Source organism: Perissodus microlepis, chromosome 11, assembly GCF_051167445.1.
Source record: "Perissodus microlepis isolate ML-2025 ecotype Zambia chromosome 11, ASM5116744v1, whole genome shotgun sequence".
NCBI classification, from domain to species: Eukaryota; Metazoa; Chordata; class Actinopteri; order Cichliformes; family Cichlidae; genus Perissodus; species Perissodus microlepis.
The window spans coordinates 25,984,664-26,000,670 of NC_140471.1; the positions used below are offsets into that span (position 1 = coordinate 25,984,664).

At 38.2% G+C, this 16,007-nt stretch overlaps 2 protein-coding genes across 3 annotated transcripts; both read right to left on the reverse strand.

Annotated features, from left to right (window-relative positions):
* Window positions 1-182: 182 nt before the first annotated feature.
* rab42b (RAB42, member RAS oncogene family) lies at window positions 183-4,120 on the reverse strand. Its single transcript, XM_084943679.1, has 3 exons — window positions 3,319-4,120; window positions 2,883-3,170; window positions 183-2,159 (listed from the first exon to the last, which is right to left on the reverse strand). Exons 2-3 carry the CDS (start codon window positions 3,098-3,100, stop codon window positions 1,709-1,711), a joined length of 669 nt encoding a protein of 222 aa, XP_084799805.1. The 5' UTR covers window positions 3,101-3,170; window positions 3,319-4,120; the 3' UTR covers window positions 183-1,708.
* A 47-nt stretch (window positions 4,121-4,167) lies between these two features.
* LOC146378028 (CTP synthase 1-like) lies at window positions 4,168-15,577 on the reverse strand. 2 transcript variants are annotated; one of them, XM_084943677.1, is made up of 18 exons: window positions 15,439-15,577; window positions 13,541-13,720; window positions 12,311-12,481; window positions 12,060-12,160; window positions 11,009-11,125; window positions 10,679-10,762; window positions 10,035-10,115; window positions 9,186-9,337; window positions 8,419-8,551; window positions 8,161-8,249; window positions 7,496-7,590; window positions 6,954-7,016; window positions 6,772-6,815; window positions 6,594-6,690; window positions 6,458-6,513; window positions 6,127-6,223; window positions 5,786-5,930; window positions 4,168-5,362 (listed from the first exon to the last, which is right to left on the reverse strand). In XM_084943677.1, exons 2-18 carry the CDS (start codon window positions 13,704-13,706, stop codon window positions 5,287-5,289), a joined length of 1,767 nt encoding a protein of 588 aa, XP_084799803.1. In that variant the 5' UTR covers window positions 13,707-13,720; window positions 15,439-15,577; the 3' UTR covers window positions 4,168-5,286. The 2 variants fall into 2 exon arrangements, with proteins under 2 accessions (XP_084799803.1, XP_084799804.1); XM_084943678.1 differs by having other exon boundaries at window positions 15,470-15,576.
* Between the last annotated feature and the right edge of the window lie 430 nt (window positions 15,578-16,007).

Genomic DNA, 16,007 nt, shown 5'->3' on the forward strand with positions numbered 1-16,007 from the left:
CCTCTGTTTTTATTGAATCAATTTGTGCAATGATTATCATTATACTTATTTATAGGTTTTTGTAGTTAATTCAGGTGTAAACTACTACACCAACCTTAACACATTTTTTACCATATTGTTTTGGTTTTTAATTTTTCTTTTGTTTACTTTGGAAAATTGCATCCAAATAAGACAAACTTCAGATGGAAGAAATTGCCATTGTAAGAAATTAATGACTGAAATTACCAATCGGAAGGTTGGAGTATGGTGTATGTATTGCCAGACTTAAGTTGGTCAAATTACATGGATATGTTAATTATCTGGGATGCTGTTTCACATTTATTAGTCAGCTACCTAGTAGATGTGAAATTGCCACACTATGTATTACATTAATACACCACAAAGGCTCAGATGTGATTAAATGGACTTCCTGCATACTTGCAGCCAACCAAGGATAAAGAAAGATATTCAGAAACAGCAGATGGCTACCAGCCATCATTTAATGACCTTGTTTTAGTTGCAGAGACACTGGGGGAAAACACCAATTTAATGTATGCACCTGAGAGTTTAATGAATTTCTACAGAAACACCTACAGACAACCAGTTCATCACAGGATGTTTACTAGTCATGTTACAAGACAACTGTTCAGGCTCATAAGAATAACTGAAGAGACAAATGAAGGCTCAAGACAATATTTGTAATCTGAACCAAGGGACCAAGTACCTTAATAGCTGCCAGTTACTGGCAGAACAAACAATATAGGAATATAGAAATTGAAAAGAAAATACAGAATACCTTTGTGGAGCAGTGGCTCCAATCCTATCACTTTTGACCCCTCAAAGTCATAAACCTGCTTGCAAACCGCTTTTTGTAATGTCTTTGTGTGGACACGAGCTGTGCAGACTACCTTGCCTCCTCAACCTTCAAGCCGGTGGAACCACTTTACCAGTGTACGGGTTTCGAGGTAGAGAAATCAATAATTTAGATTTGTTCATTTCTTCTCTCACTTTTGAATAATTGTGACTCTGACACAATTACATCTTTAGCACCCATTAGACAAATTAGAGAAAAGAACAAACAACTTGTCATATTACAGCCTCTGCCCCAGCTGAACTGAGGTTAGCCATGACCTCAGAAGTCCATTAGCGTAATATGCTGTGGAGCTGGCATCTCACTAAAGAGAGAATTACCATATTTCTCTTATAAATACAGAATATAGATTTTTCTATTAAAAGTCCACAGCTTCACTAGCAGCTTTGAGTACTTTGGAAGGCATATTTTGAGCTCAGTGTTACAAGTGACATTGAGCAAACTTAAATTTTAACCTAATGGTGAAGCTATATCAAGATCGGAAAGGTTATTGGGCTTTACAGTGAAAAGTTCAGTCTCATTAAATGATAATCAATACAACAGGAGTCGAGCGCATGACCTGCTGATGGCAAAAAAGCAAAAAGTGTAAAAATATCTGTTACAGAAAAAAATGAAACACTAAACTGACCTATTTCCCCATTTTATTTCACAGAGCCAACACAAAATAAAATACTAGCATCTTATAGTTCTAAAAGATTCATCTTCACAAAAAATGTGCAAAAATACTTTCCATACCAGCGTGTTTTATGATTTTTGTGCCTTACAGTAATATGCCACCACCGATCCAACCTGCTCACAGTTATTTATTGCTTTTACAGTCACGTGAGTTCACATAGATAGGCACCACATGTCCACAGTTTAACCGCAACACTTTTTCTTGTCCTTGGTTGCTGTTCTTGGCTGAGGCATGTTGGCTCGCTGTAACTGTAGCGCCTGTGGGGCAGTGCACTTGACTCCATCCCAGCCCTCTTGCAGCTCTATCTCTCCACTCAATAGTCCCTGGTAGATTCGTCGAGTGAGGAGCTCGAAGCACTCCTTTACATGTTGCCCAGACTTTGCAGAGGCCTCCACGTAGGGCGTTCCTAGCTGCTGGGCCAGCTTCTCTGCCTCTTCTCGGCTCACCGCCCTTTCCCTGTGAGCATCTCGATCATTCTTTTGACCCACCAGGATGAACAGAACCTTATGTGGCTGTACTCGCTCGCACACCTCAGCATGCCAGTCTTTAATATGGTCAAAGGAGGCTCGATGGGTGATGTCAAACACTAGCATGCCTCCAACTGAGTTGCGGTAATAGGAGCGGGTCACTGATCTGAGGAAAGAAGTGAGACAAAGGGGTAAAAAATCTTAAGAGAGATAGAAAAACCCACACTGGCAAACAGAATCAAAATTTATGTCCTGTTCTAATGAGCAGTTAACAGCTGCTGTGTATAACTTCAGCTCTTTTGGACAAGCATTCATACAAACAGTTCCCCCTGATTTATTGAACCAAAGGTCATCTAAACTGTCAGGTGGTGAAAACGACATCTAAACTTTGGTTCACTTAATGGGATTATAGATCCCATCCAGAGTGAAGTTAAATGCAAACAGGCGTAGTTTGCAATTTGTTTCAGTTCATTCAGCTGGAGAACTGGAAAATAAAGGATTTGGAGACAGAATGAAGCATGCTTCTCCTAGTTCTTTCATTAAATACGCCGAGCCTGGAAAATATTACATTTAAAAGAGCTCAATCTTCAATTTAGAAGTATTGCACAAACTGCACTTCTGTACACAGTACACACCTATCTTGTGACACTGACAGGGTGGATACACAATCATAGCAGAAAGTAAACAAAGCAAAACAACTTTACTGTGAACGGAATAGGCCCTAGTTCATTTGTCGCACACAACTAAAGTGTCTCTAATTTTCATTATTTGAACAGGGTCCTTGTAATGTGGCCTAATGCATTAAAAACGACATAAATGTTACCTGGATTCCAACATAAAGCTCATATCATTGTAGACTGCATATATCTTATTCAAAGATCATCCATACCTGAACCTTTCCTGTCCTGCTGTGTCCCAGAACTGCAGCTTTACACGGACCCCCGGTTCCACCTCCAGGAAGTGAACGTAGAAGTCAACACCTACTGTCTCGTTGATTGACTCCATAAACAAGTCCTCTGTGTAGCGTTTCAGTAGGGAGGACTTTCCCACAGCTGAATCGCCCAGCATGATGATCCTGAACTGGTACTGCCACAAAGTCAGGTCCATTGTTGCTGGCAGTTACAAGAGATTAAGACAGGAATGACAGCTTTTGGAGATATGAAGGTGTGCACAAGCTCTGGGAAAGAGAAAAACAGATTGTCACAAAGATTAGAAAAGGTTAAAAGCAAATATAGTGATTGATTACCGAGACTGAAGAGAAAGAAAGAGACATAACTTCATGGAGACTATCTACCACACAAACTTACCACCAGTTGCTTTCTTACCTCTGACAATCCAAATGTTGAGAAACAGGCATTAAGCCACTCCTTATTAATCTCACTACCAATGCAGCAGCCATCCCAAACTTCTTTCCCTTTGTGACTGCAGTACAGCTCTCATTCTCATTCCTATGGTGGCTCTTCAAATCCTCTACGAGGGCAGGTATGTAGAAAAATCTGCCCCACAAAGTGGATCCATTTGAGCTGCTGATCTTAACTAGTACAGTAAGCTTGTACACAATTGTGGCTTTGCAGGGGCGTGTACTTCTAAAGGTTGCTTGTTGATACTTGACTAAAGGAGGGGCAAGAGCACAAGGACAAAGGGAGGGCCAGATGTGGGAAAGGGGGAAGTTTAAGGAAGTAGTGGCTGCATAAAAAAAAACTTATCAGGGGAAACTGTGCAGTTTCCTGTAGTTGAGAGCCAGTAGGGACGTCATCATCAACAAACATACAAAATGAGGGTGACTGTTGGGAACTCTAACAGTTGCCACACTATTTGCAACAGTTTTTATCACTTTATGATCTCGTATGTGCAGCGAAGATCTGAAAAGGGAAGTTGATAACAATGTCGCTTTTTATCCTCTGGGAAAGCCAAACTGGTCTCACAGTTATATGTAAAGTGACTGTGACCTCTTAACATTATGCAGTGATGGAACGGGTTCAAGTTACATGAAGGCACCATGGAGAGCAACAAGCTTCCTCTCCACTGTCCTGGTTAGTAGGATAATGAGTCCATCCTTAGGCAGTTGTAACACCAGCATATTTATGAAAAGTCATTCACACATACTTACAGCTTGTAGGGGTAATATTCTCCAGGACCCCCCCCCAAAAAAAAATACAAATAAACAGACGTGCTGCATAACACATGCATCTAAATTTAATAAATAAAAGGCATTTCAGTACATTTGGGTCACACAATGGGATCTCATGTTACTTAGTAGACTGAAAATGCAAGAGGGACATTTGATAGTGATAACCTACTAGATGCTTTTACTGATTCTTCAAGATCCATTTGAGATCGTAGTTTTAGTTTTATTCTGTTGTTGTCGCAAAGGTTGCTTAAATTTCCCCAGCTGTCAGATGATTGTGCATCAGCATATTTCAATTTAAACAGTTCTTAGTCAGAAATAGCAGTAAAGGGCAATCATGTTTCCTGGTCATAGGCAAAAGTTGTGCAACCTGAACTGGTCAGTTCAGTTTTAGGGCTTCACAAACTAATGGTGTTCCAAAGTGAGCGAGTCTTCAAATGACAGCTTACATGCAGAAATTAAAAGCCTGCATCCATGTGATTGATTCATTCCTAAATCTTTAACATTATCAGAGCAGAATATTTCACATTTTCACCCAAGAGTCACAGCCTCATGTCCAAACAGATTTGGATGTAATACAGAGAAAGACTGTTTAAAACCAAACCAGTATTAAACTATGGGGGAAATACAGATGAAAAAACTGACAAACAATTACAACAATTTAAAAAGGTAAATATATCAGTAATTCCCAATATATATATATAATCCCACCTAACCCTTTCTCAGATGCTACAATTCCAAAAAACTGAGAAAGTCTCTGAAAAATATTTCTCTGAAAAACTCCAAAATACACATCTTCTCAATATTTTACCAGAACATCATTATGATAAAGGCGGTACACTTTATACTGATGGGCTGATATCTTCCCTTTAATCATGTACCTTAGTGTATTCTTTTTTAACAAGTTCCATTACAGCAACATTTTTTTGAGTTCCCTCATAAAACCTTTATTAATACTTGATTTTTGCAGCAACTTTAAAACACTAAAATAAACAGAATTCACTATCTTTAATATTTTGCTGTAGGCAAAATATTTGAAGAACATAAATTATAAATTGTTATTACAATAAAGTATTAACAATTCAAAAATACAGAGTAATACAAAGATTGTTTGTGCAGAGTCAGTCAGGGTATTTCCTGGGTCCAGGATACACAAAAATTATTTCTACAAAGACAGAAACTTCAGCTCACGCATGTCCATGTCGGGAGAGCTGCTACCACTGTGATCACTGTAGGTGTCCCTGAAATGAAAGGTAAATTCATAAGATTATTACATCAGCAAGACATTATAGGGACAGTTTTACTGTAACTGCGGGAATTGTTGTGACATAGCATCAGTTTTAAATGCAGATATAATATGTGTGGGCAAAATGCTTAATGACTGATGTTAAATATTGATCAAGTTGTAGGTTCTTTGTAGGAGTTTTTTCACATGCTTACCACTCAGATTACTTATTAAAAGTGTCATCAAAGCTAAATATGATGAAAAATGAGAGCAAGGTGAAATAACATTCAACTGTTTGGAGGTTGGAGAAACACCGTGATGGAATAAGCGAACTGGGAAGTTATCTTCGAACTTCGAAACTGTTGGACTGTCACCATTGCAGTTTCATTTCCTTTAAATAACTTTTGGATTGGTAAGTGATTGATGTGCTGGTGTTTACCGTGGAGAAAGGCGACAGCCCTTGGCCAGGTAGCTCTGGAGTTTTCCTGCAGAGGCCAGCAGGAGACCAAAGTATGGAGGAGAAGGTTTGATAGGTCTGGAGGTGAACTCTGGATGATACTGCACTCCAACAAAGTAACAGTGGTCTGAAACCAAAAAATTGCGTATTACTGCACATGTTTCTGCTCCCTCAGACTTCATTTAAACAACAAAGATTAAATGTTTGATATCATAACGAAGGACAGTTTGGGATTAAACATGATTTCTCTACATCGTGTTCAAGAATCGTATGTATTAGAAGAAGCCGGTGGGTGCTGGATTTCAAACACGCTTTCCCCATACCCTCTAATTCAATGACTTCCATTCGCTCTCCTTCCACATCCTGACCAACAAACTGAAGTCCTTTTTGTTCAAAGTGATGCTTCAGCTCTGGATTCACCTGAAATACAATAAGATTCTGTGATTCAGGGTTTTATTTTTTGTTTAGTTCTTGCAGTACTTTAGAAGAAAAGCCATGGACCCAACAAAACAAAATAATGCTCAAATCAAATCTCAAAGTTAGATAAGATACTGCACACAATACATTTTTCTTAATAAACTTTGTATTTACAAAATAATTTCCACACTTTTCGCTGTATGATAAAAACCTTTAAACCCTTGTTTGGATCACTACCTCAAATCTGTGTCTGTGCCGTTCGTCAACATATTCCACATCTCCATATAGCTTTCCTGGAAGAATAAAAAATATTTTATCAACAGTAATTAGGTAGAAGAAGTCCAGGTATCATTTGATCCAGGGAGATACATACTCAGCACACTGGTGCTGGATGAGAAAATCGTCCGCCTCTTTCCCAGCCTCATAGTCCCACCCATCTGGCCTGGGTTGTGTTCTGGCATGTCAATTACCTGTAGGGATCAAATCAAGATTATATAACTGATAATGGATGGTACAAATGCATGGTAAAAAAAGCAAAGAAGAAAACATACCACAGGGTGTTTGGATTCTGGATTAAATTCTGTGGAGTTGGCATCTGAAAAACACAAGATGAACTGATCTGAGCACAAATCAGCTTTCCAATAGGTGGAAGCCTTATTCATCATTAAATTAGAAACCACTGGAAGCAAATGTTTCTTAGCTGTGTCCTCAGCAGAACTAAACAATCACGTACCTTCCCATCCAAGAACACTGCGGGCAAACTCACACACTGCCAGCTGCATGCCCAAACAAACGCCTGCAAAGAACAAGGCCAGTGGAATTCTAAATATTAAACAACATCTTTTTATATAATATATAAATCACTGACTATATGTAATGAATTTGGATATTAAGTGCTACCTCATATGATTAATTGTCAGTAAAGAAAAGTGTGCAGTAAATACAGATTACCCTTTCAATATGCACCACAGAGTTTTCAGCAGCCAAAACAAATACAAGACCTTGAAACAAAACCCCAGTAGGTTTTTTTCATTGGTGTAAGCGGTATTTGAAAAATTCATATCATACATAAAATATATGAACAGCATCCCAGCACATCCTCTACACCACCCAGCACTAAGGTGTGTAGGACAGAGTATCTGCTTAGACTCAGTCTATATCTATAATCAACTCAATGTGTTTCCCCCTATTTGTCTTTCAATAACTGCTCAAACTACGTCCAACTGCAATATAATATGATACACAACATACAGCATAGCCTGACATCTCCCTTACCCAGGAATGGCTTATTCTGTTTCCGTGCCCAAGAAATAGCCTCCATCTTGCCTTCTGTCCCTCTTGCACCAAAACCTCCTGGCACCAAGACACCACTGTGGCAAAGAAAGAAAAGACCATCAATGCTCAATTCACTGAGATTTCACAGACACATGTAGAACCACTTAAATCTATTTAAACCTTGTGTCACTCTCTCTGGAAAACTTAAAAAAAGCTAAATGCCAGGCTGGTATTGTACAGCCAATGTAAGATAATTCAGTATCATATGGTTAGTGAACTAAGTAACATAATTAGAAAAGCTTTCGTTTGTGATAGTATCTGATTAAGACACACTAGTGACATTTTTCTTCAAAAAGATGAAGAAGAAAGAAGAAAAAAAAAACACTATCCTAAATTGTGTTTCCTTTATCAAAACAACCCCCTGCGGTAATACAATAATCTTTTTGGCTGTCCCCAACTTGTAGCATACCCTGTTTCTGCTTCTTTTGAAACAGCCACAGACAAGCAGGACTTTTCTTTTAACCCATTTGCAATATTGCTACTACCATAGCTGCACGAACTATAATACTGTATCACCAGAGTGTACATTTTAATATCAACAGCTGCTGATTATCCAAGATTATCCACACTTATTAGCGTGTTTTCACCTTGTTTTGTCTACTCACTGAGCACTGCAGAGTTTCTGCCAGGCCTCGTGATATTTCACTGGATCATCTTGCAGGGTAGTAGTCTCCAAATCTGCAGAGTCTATGTACTGCAATAACAACAAACAGTGTAATCTGGATAGAGATCAGTCAACAACAGGCTGTACAAATACAGAAATATGTGAGGTTTTATTTAAGTATAGCAAGTTTATCTAAAAACAGTCCAAACTGAAAACAGCGATGCAAAATTCAGAAATTAGAAGAGAGTTGTCTCCTTACCTTGACCTCTAGTTTGTGATTAATGGCAAGGGCTGAGTGCTCTAGGGCCTTAATAACAGATGTGTAGGAGTCAGCTAACTTTGTATATTTTCCCACCAGGGCTATGGAAACATGCTCCAAGAGACGGTCAGATCTGAAAAGAGAGGGAGATGATTTATAGTACAGAATCTGGTGCATTTTTTGAATGATTACTTCCTCAGCTACCCGTTTTACCTCAACGCTCAGTATGTTGTACTCACTGGGAAAAGAATAAATAAATAAATCTGCTTCTGGTGTCAGCATTCTTTAGGGAACGTTTTGTGACCAAAATCATAACAAGCATCAATATTGCTGACGTATTAGGAGGTTCTGAAACTTAGATTGAATCTGTCACGCCTACTTGTCTAGTAATGTTATGTTCATGAAGTGAATATAATATTTTTTTTCATTAGCAGTGTAATGGTGACTAAAAGGTCATGCCTGGATGATCTACATTTTTTCCTCCTCCATTCAGTTTCCTCATTAAGGAAAGTCTGACACCAAGTTTTAAATTTAATAAACACACAGAGTCCTTTTTTGTGTTGTATTTGAGGTTATGTCTCAAGCAAGGAGCAAAAACAAACAAACAAACAAAAAAAATAGCATTGTGGATGTTCAAGGCTTCGAAATACACAGTCCAAAACAAATAGCAGCCAAGTCCACCTTTTTGTACCTTAAATGAATGTATCTAGTTTTCCCTGTTCAAGACAAAATTAGAAATAGTTAAAGGCTGAGATACTCTTTCCTACCGGTCAGCCATCTCCTTCCACTTTGTGAACATCTTTCTTGGTCTCATCTCAATGGGCAAGTTCAACCGCTCGCACAAGTACCTCACAACACCCTGATCCTCCAGCAGCAGAGGAACTCTATAAATTGAGGAGACATCGTGGACACAGATCACCTGAAAGGAATTAGAAGACGTGTTATTTGTTGACATCTGCTACTTTTTTTTTTTTTAAACCATTTTAATACACTGACCTGTCACTTTATTAGGTATGCCTTAGCTATCAAAAGGACCAGAGTGTCTCTTGGTATAAAATGTTACAAATCCCCCACATCTTTGCAACATCACCGCTGGTCTGAATTGTTGATACAAAGTAGGATGGATCCACGCTTTCAATTTCTCTACACCACATTCTGACCCCTTCTGAATACCCTGGTTGTAACGAGTGGTTATTTGAGGTACAGCTGCCTTCCTACCAGCTCAAAGCAGTCTGTCTATTCTTCTCCGAACTCTGGAATTAACCTGGAGATGAAAAATCCCAGTAGATCAGCTTTCAAAGTCACATCAACTTTCTTTCCCATTCTGATGCTTGGCTCAAACAAGCACCTGAGCAGGTGTACCTAACAAAGTGGCTGATGAGAGGATATGCTTTCCACATCTGAGGTCAGCATCTATCTAAATCTAATGATATCATAGCAACAAAAAGTAATTACTTAATAATAAAAAATTATTATATAATGTTATATCTACTTATAATATATGACAACATTATCTGAAATAGTAGATGTGAGTAGCGATGAGAACTGTACTAACTCATAACTAACATAAGTAGCCTACCCTACCTACAGTTTTACAGGAAATCACAATATGTCACCTGTGTGGGCTCCACATGACAAAACATGGAGATCTTTTCCTTGACAGATGTTTCTAGAGGAGTTGTACAGCGACAAACAATCTGCCAAAAGAAGGACAAATATATCAGGATAATGTATACAAACAAAATAATGCCAGAGCGCACACTTGAGTGTTTACGATTTAATACACTCCAAATTTTATTTGATTGTGTACATAATGAAATTAACATGTGATTCAAAAGGATGGCTTTATCAGAAGAATGAGGACAAGTTCTGAGAGGTACACTCTCAGTTTAAACCAGCTTCTTTGTGCTAACTGACTTGAGAAAACCTAAAACTGGGCATTTCACATCTCATATGACTCTTCGTCCTCACAAAATGATCCCTGTGAGTTCCCCCCAATCCAGTGACAGACATTATCAGATGATACTGATATAATAGTGGTAAAAAAAAAAATCTGCCAAATCAATCCTACAGAAAACAGTTCATCTATTGATTTAGCACGCAGTTGTAAAATTAATTCAAGTTAGCCATTTTAACGCTTAGTGCAGTCTCGGTGTTGGTGCTCTTTACTTTTTATTAATGCTCACACTAGTTAGCAGATCACCCATAGTACACCCATTTGACTTGCAGATATAAGAATCAGTTTAATCTGACTACCCACCAAATCTGCAGACAATCCCAGCCCTCTGAGTTCCCGGACGCTGTTCTGGGTTGGTTTGGTTTTCTGCTCCCCTGTGGTATTGGGCTTTAGAGAAAAGATACATCCACACAAAACAAAGCATAAATGGCCGTGCAATATAAGTCCGAAGTGATTATCTCCCCCCCCCCGTTCAATACCATGTTCCTTCAATTACCAAAAGAATGAATTTAAGACTAATGAAACAAAAATATTTCAAATTATTCATTAGATCTGGTGATCTTACAGGTAATCAATTTTTCTACAATATCTGTTAACACTACTTGGTTGTGCATGGTCACTAGCAAACCATACCTGTGGTATCAAGCTGACATGGATGTTGCAGAAGTTCTCCCTTTTCACCTTGAACTGGAACTGTCTGAAAGCTTCAATAAAAGGCATGCTCTCGATGTCCCCCACTGTGCCTCCTAGCTGTGGACACAAAACACCAGCTTAAAGCACAGAATTACATGCAAGAATACACAGGCTGAGCCTCAGCACTTTGGAAAGACTTGGGAAATACAGCACACTGTCAGCAGTACCAAGCCCATAATACTGCCAGCGCTGGTTTGAAGTATGCTGTATAGAAAGAACTGCTAGAGGCAGGATAATAATTTAACTTGGTTTATGAGAACTTGACTCTTTTAAGCTGCAAATATATTAAAGACGAAATAATTCTGCAGCACATACTGTAAAATAAACACTTGATTTATAACACAATGATTTAACACTGTTTTTTAAAAATACATAAAACATTTATTTCCCAAGGGTAGAAACAGAGCCAGTGTTTTTACAACCTTTCAACAGCAAATCATTTTTTAAATCCCTCTATTTACCAGTTTTTACTGTTTTTTTTTTTTTTTTGGTGCATCACAGTGACACTCATTTGTTCGGGTTCAGCTATTTCTCAGACCTGCTGCTGAATGGTGCCAATATTTGCTATCGCTTCAGGCAACAAGCTTTTTTTTTTTTTTTCAATCCTTTTGGAAAATGTCGTCTAGTTCTCAAAATCACTAGAAAAACAGAATTGCACAAATGATTAAAGCGGTGGTACTCAGACTGTGAGGTGTGGAGCTACCGCAAGTGGGGCATGGACGACCAGTTGAAAAATGTTAAATGAAACTAAGTTGAATGAAAATGATACATTTTTATGTGAAAAATACATTTGTTGTAGATATTATAATTACTTTATTTCAGAAAAATTCAACAAGGATTCCACTTCTGAAGTGGAGTATTATTTTTTTAAAAGTCTGAGAACTACTAGACTAAAGAATGACCCATGGGAATGTAAATAAGATACTTCCCACTGCAGCATATTTATTTACACTACAGGTCACCTTGGCCAACAACATAAATCCCAGCTTACCTCTATGACACAAACTTGAGGCTCCACACCGTCCTCATCCACTGAAATGGTTGCCTGCTTCATTACCCATTCCTGAATAGCATCTGTGATGTGTGGCACCACTGACAAAGAAAAGAAAAATTTTAGCTATAGTTATCTGTGCATTTGCATTGTATAACTCAACCCTGAGAAATGCATGCACACATGTCAAATCCGCTTTCCTAAGGCCTGTTTTGGCAATAAAAGCAGTTATGTAAACAGTAATATCCAACCTTGTACAGTCTTGCCCAGGTAGTCTCCTTTTCTCTCCTTGTTGATTACCGATTGATAGATCTTTCCAGTTGTGATGTTGTTATCTCTGATAAGGCGGATGTCCAGGAAACGCTCATAGTTACCCAAATCTAGATCCACTTCCCCACCATCATCGAGAACAAACACTTCACCTGGAAAAGACAAACAGTACATCAGTGTTTTCACACAGTTTGTTTCATAGTAGCTTTTCACCTGGTAGAAATCCTTCCTGAGCCCCACTTGAGCCCCGCTTACTAACATAACAAATAGATATATGCTTGACACTTTATTACGTACACCTTGCTCATACTGTGTCGGAACCCCCTTTGCCTTCAGGACTGCCGTAATTCTTAGTGGCACAGATTCATCAATGTGTTGGAAACAGTCCAGAGGTTTTGGTCCATGCTGACATAAAAGCATGACTTACTTTGGTGCAGATTTGTTGACTGCACGTCCAAGATGCAACTTCCCTATTCCACCACATCCCAAAGGTGCTCTATTGGAATGAGATCTGTGATTTTGGCACAGTGAACTAATGTTGTGTTCCATTTGCCTCCAAAGTCAGAGCTATGAATGATGCCATTCCCAAATTTAGTGTGTTCAATAAAAAGTTGGAAAAGCAAGCAGTGCCATTAATGCATCACTAGCAGTACAACCCAATGCTTGCTTTTGCTTAAAAATGCTGCTGCAAGACATTCACAACTGTCGGTGGTCTGTATATGAGGTGTTTGTGGTTGCAAACACACAAATATGCAGGATATCTTCTCTTTTTTGGGAACACCGTATAAAAAATCTCAAGAGATCAACAGTTTTTGAAATCCCAACCCAGATGGCAAAAACAACCATGCCACGTACAAAGTCACTTAATCTACCTTTCCTTCACATTCAGCTGCTTAGTTTGAACTTCTTCAGCTCATCTTGACCCTATCTAAATGCCTAAATGCACTCAGTTGCTGCCACGTGATTGGTTGATTTTACACTTCCATTGGCAATCAGTTAAACAGGTGCACCTCGAAAAATAGTCAGTGACTGTACACTGTATGGAAAAAACCTGAGCCCACACCACTCTACCTTAAAGGCTCTAACGCTCCCACAGCACTTCTTGTCAAATGTTAACCACAGAACTCCATCAAACAATTGAATCAAACTGCTGATGGCAATTGACTGAGGACAAGGACATTGTTAGAAGCAGTAAATTATAAATTACTTACCGTGCTCATAGGGTGAAAAGGTTCCAGCATCAATATTGATATATGGGTCGATTTTGATGGCTGTGACATGAAGACCGCAGGACTTAAGGATTGTTCCCACACTGCTGGCAATGATGCCCTTACCAATACCAGATATAACGCCACCAGTAACCAGGATGTACTTCATAGTGGCATCTAAGACTAAACACAGAAAACAGGAATCCAGTAAATGACTTACAAATGTACTTTACATTTCTAGGACAAGTTCTTAGCAATACTGGCATTTACAAGCTTTATTTACTCAAGTAGACAAATAGTATTAAAAGTCCCAAGGGTCCTTTTCAAGTGGAAAAAAAAGACATTTTATTTTATAATTTTCTATAGTGTTTTTGGGGAAAATAAATAAACACATGTCCCGCTATCCAGCGAGATATTTTAGTTGCTGTATGCTATGCTTGACACGACCCTGTCACCAATACTCCAGAACTTAAATAAGTAGAATTGAATAATGTTGTTTAATACATTTTTGGCCTTCTTTTAAGGTAAGGATAGTCAAACTCATACTGAGCATTTAATTTCAGATAAGACTTAATTTATATGGCTGAATAAATACATTATTTTTATTTGTACATGACGACATAAACACAACAGGGTACCAAATCAGTGCTAGTATTTGTGTTTTCTCAGAAAAAGACCCAAGCTGTGGAATGTATTGGACTATAAAAGTCGAAAATGTAGTTATAAAAATAAAGGAAGTAAACAGAATTGAAAGGAATTTCTTTCTTGGTAATATGTAACAGGCTTCCATCTGTCAGAATGACTGACTTGATCACTCAGTCAAGTCAAACAAGATCGGAAGAAAACAAAACATCTCAAACAGGTTTCAAGGGCTGCACATAAGTTGTGGGACACACCCTTACTGTCCTTTAAATATATTGACGTTAAGTAAATGGTTTAACAGTTAAAAGACATTTCTGTAGCAACAAAAAACAACAACTTATTTTAATTGTTATATTTGTTAAATAATATGTTATATTTATTAATCTAGTTATCTAGAAGTTAGGACAAGAGAAAGATCATTTTGTTTGTGCGTATGTGTGTGTGTTCGTTGGGGGCGGGGTCAGATTCAAGGAAAACCCTGCACAGAATGACTCCTAAACTGTCTATTTTAACAAGGTACTTGCCCTGCACCAACATTTAAATTTCGCTATGTGCTCAGTAAATTTATAGCTATAACACTTAACAGCACAGTCTGTCTGTATCATGGTTTGATTAAACTGACAGCATGATGGTGTTTTTCCTTATAGAGGTGTGGCTAACCCTTTGTTTACATCCATTTGTTTACATTGTTCGGACCTATGCATTACAGTGAGACTGTACGAACACAAGTGGGTAAATCCAAATTGTAAAACCTAAGAATGTGTTAACATGTGATCGAATTACACCGGTGTGAAACACGCAGTGAATCATTAACTTTTGTTATTGTTTTTATTGACAATGTATGAAGTTAAATTGGCGGGGAAAAGAGCTCAAGAGTAACTTCTCCAGAGGGGCTCCTGAGAGCTTTCGCGGGTTACTGAGTTTAGCCGCAGGTAATTTGTCGTTAAAGGATTGCTACATACATATTTCACAGAGGAAAACTGGTCGGTTGATTAGTTTTCTCCTGTCGTAACCCAGCTAACATTATCCATACTGTCTTGTGTGAAGTCCTGGCTTACGGATTTTACTTACAGAGACAAAAAAAATTATTCATTCATTAGCATCCAACAAGAAAAATGTCATATTTATCATGTTATTATATCAGTTAACTGGTTATAACCAATTTTGGGACACCAATAACCAAGTTAGCGGCATTTTCTTCACCTATTAAACGACTTTCCGAGATACAGCGTCAATAAAAAAAATCCATACAAACTCACCAAACGGCTATAGCAAAGTGTCCAGAAATACCTTGATGTAGTGTTTATCTAACGAATTTCTTTCTGTTCGTAAAGAAAGCCCACGTTGTTGCAGTACAGCAAACACGTGTATGACAGGCTGCGCTGACTGGTTGAGCCTCTTCTCCAACAGACAGCTTGCGTCCTTCCGTTTCGTAATGTAAGAAAATTTTCCTTCCTTTTGTTTGCTCAGGCAGACCTTGGGCGCCGCTCACACAGGATTAACCAATGAGAGAGCTGAACTGCGGAGAAACTCTGCCTTACAGATTAAACTACGGTCGAATTTTTATGCCCGAGTCTACACACTGGGGCGAATGTAAAGCATTTCAAGGTCAGTGCAGCTGCACCTTTTTTGAAACTAGAAATTAAAAATCATCAGGAAAATGATTTTGGATTATTAAAGCCTTCTTAATCTTTTTTTGTCTTTGTATAAATTGACAAATTTTCTCCACTACTGTGGTGAGATATTATCATGCTTAGTAGTGATTACTATTTAAAATAAAGCAATAAAAAATATAGCTATTATACTAATTTGAAAGTCAAATATGTGG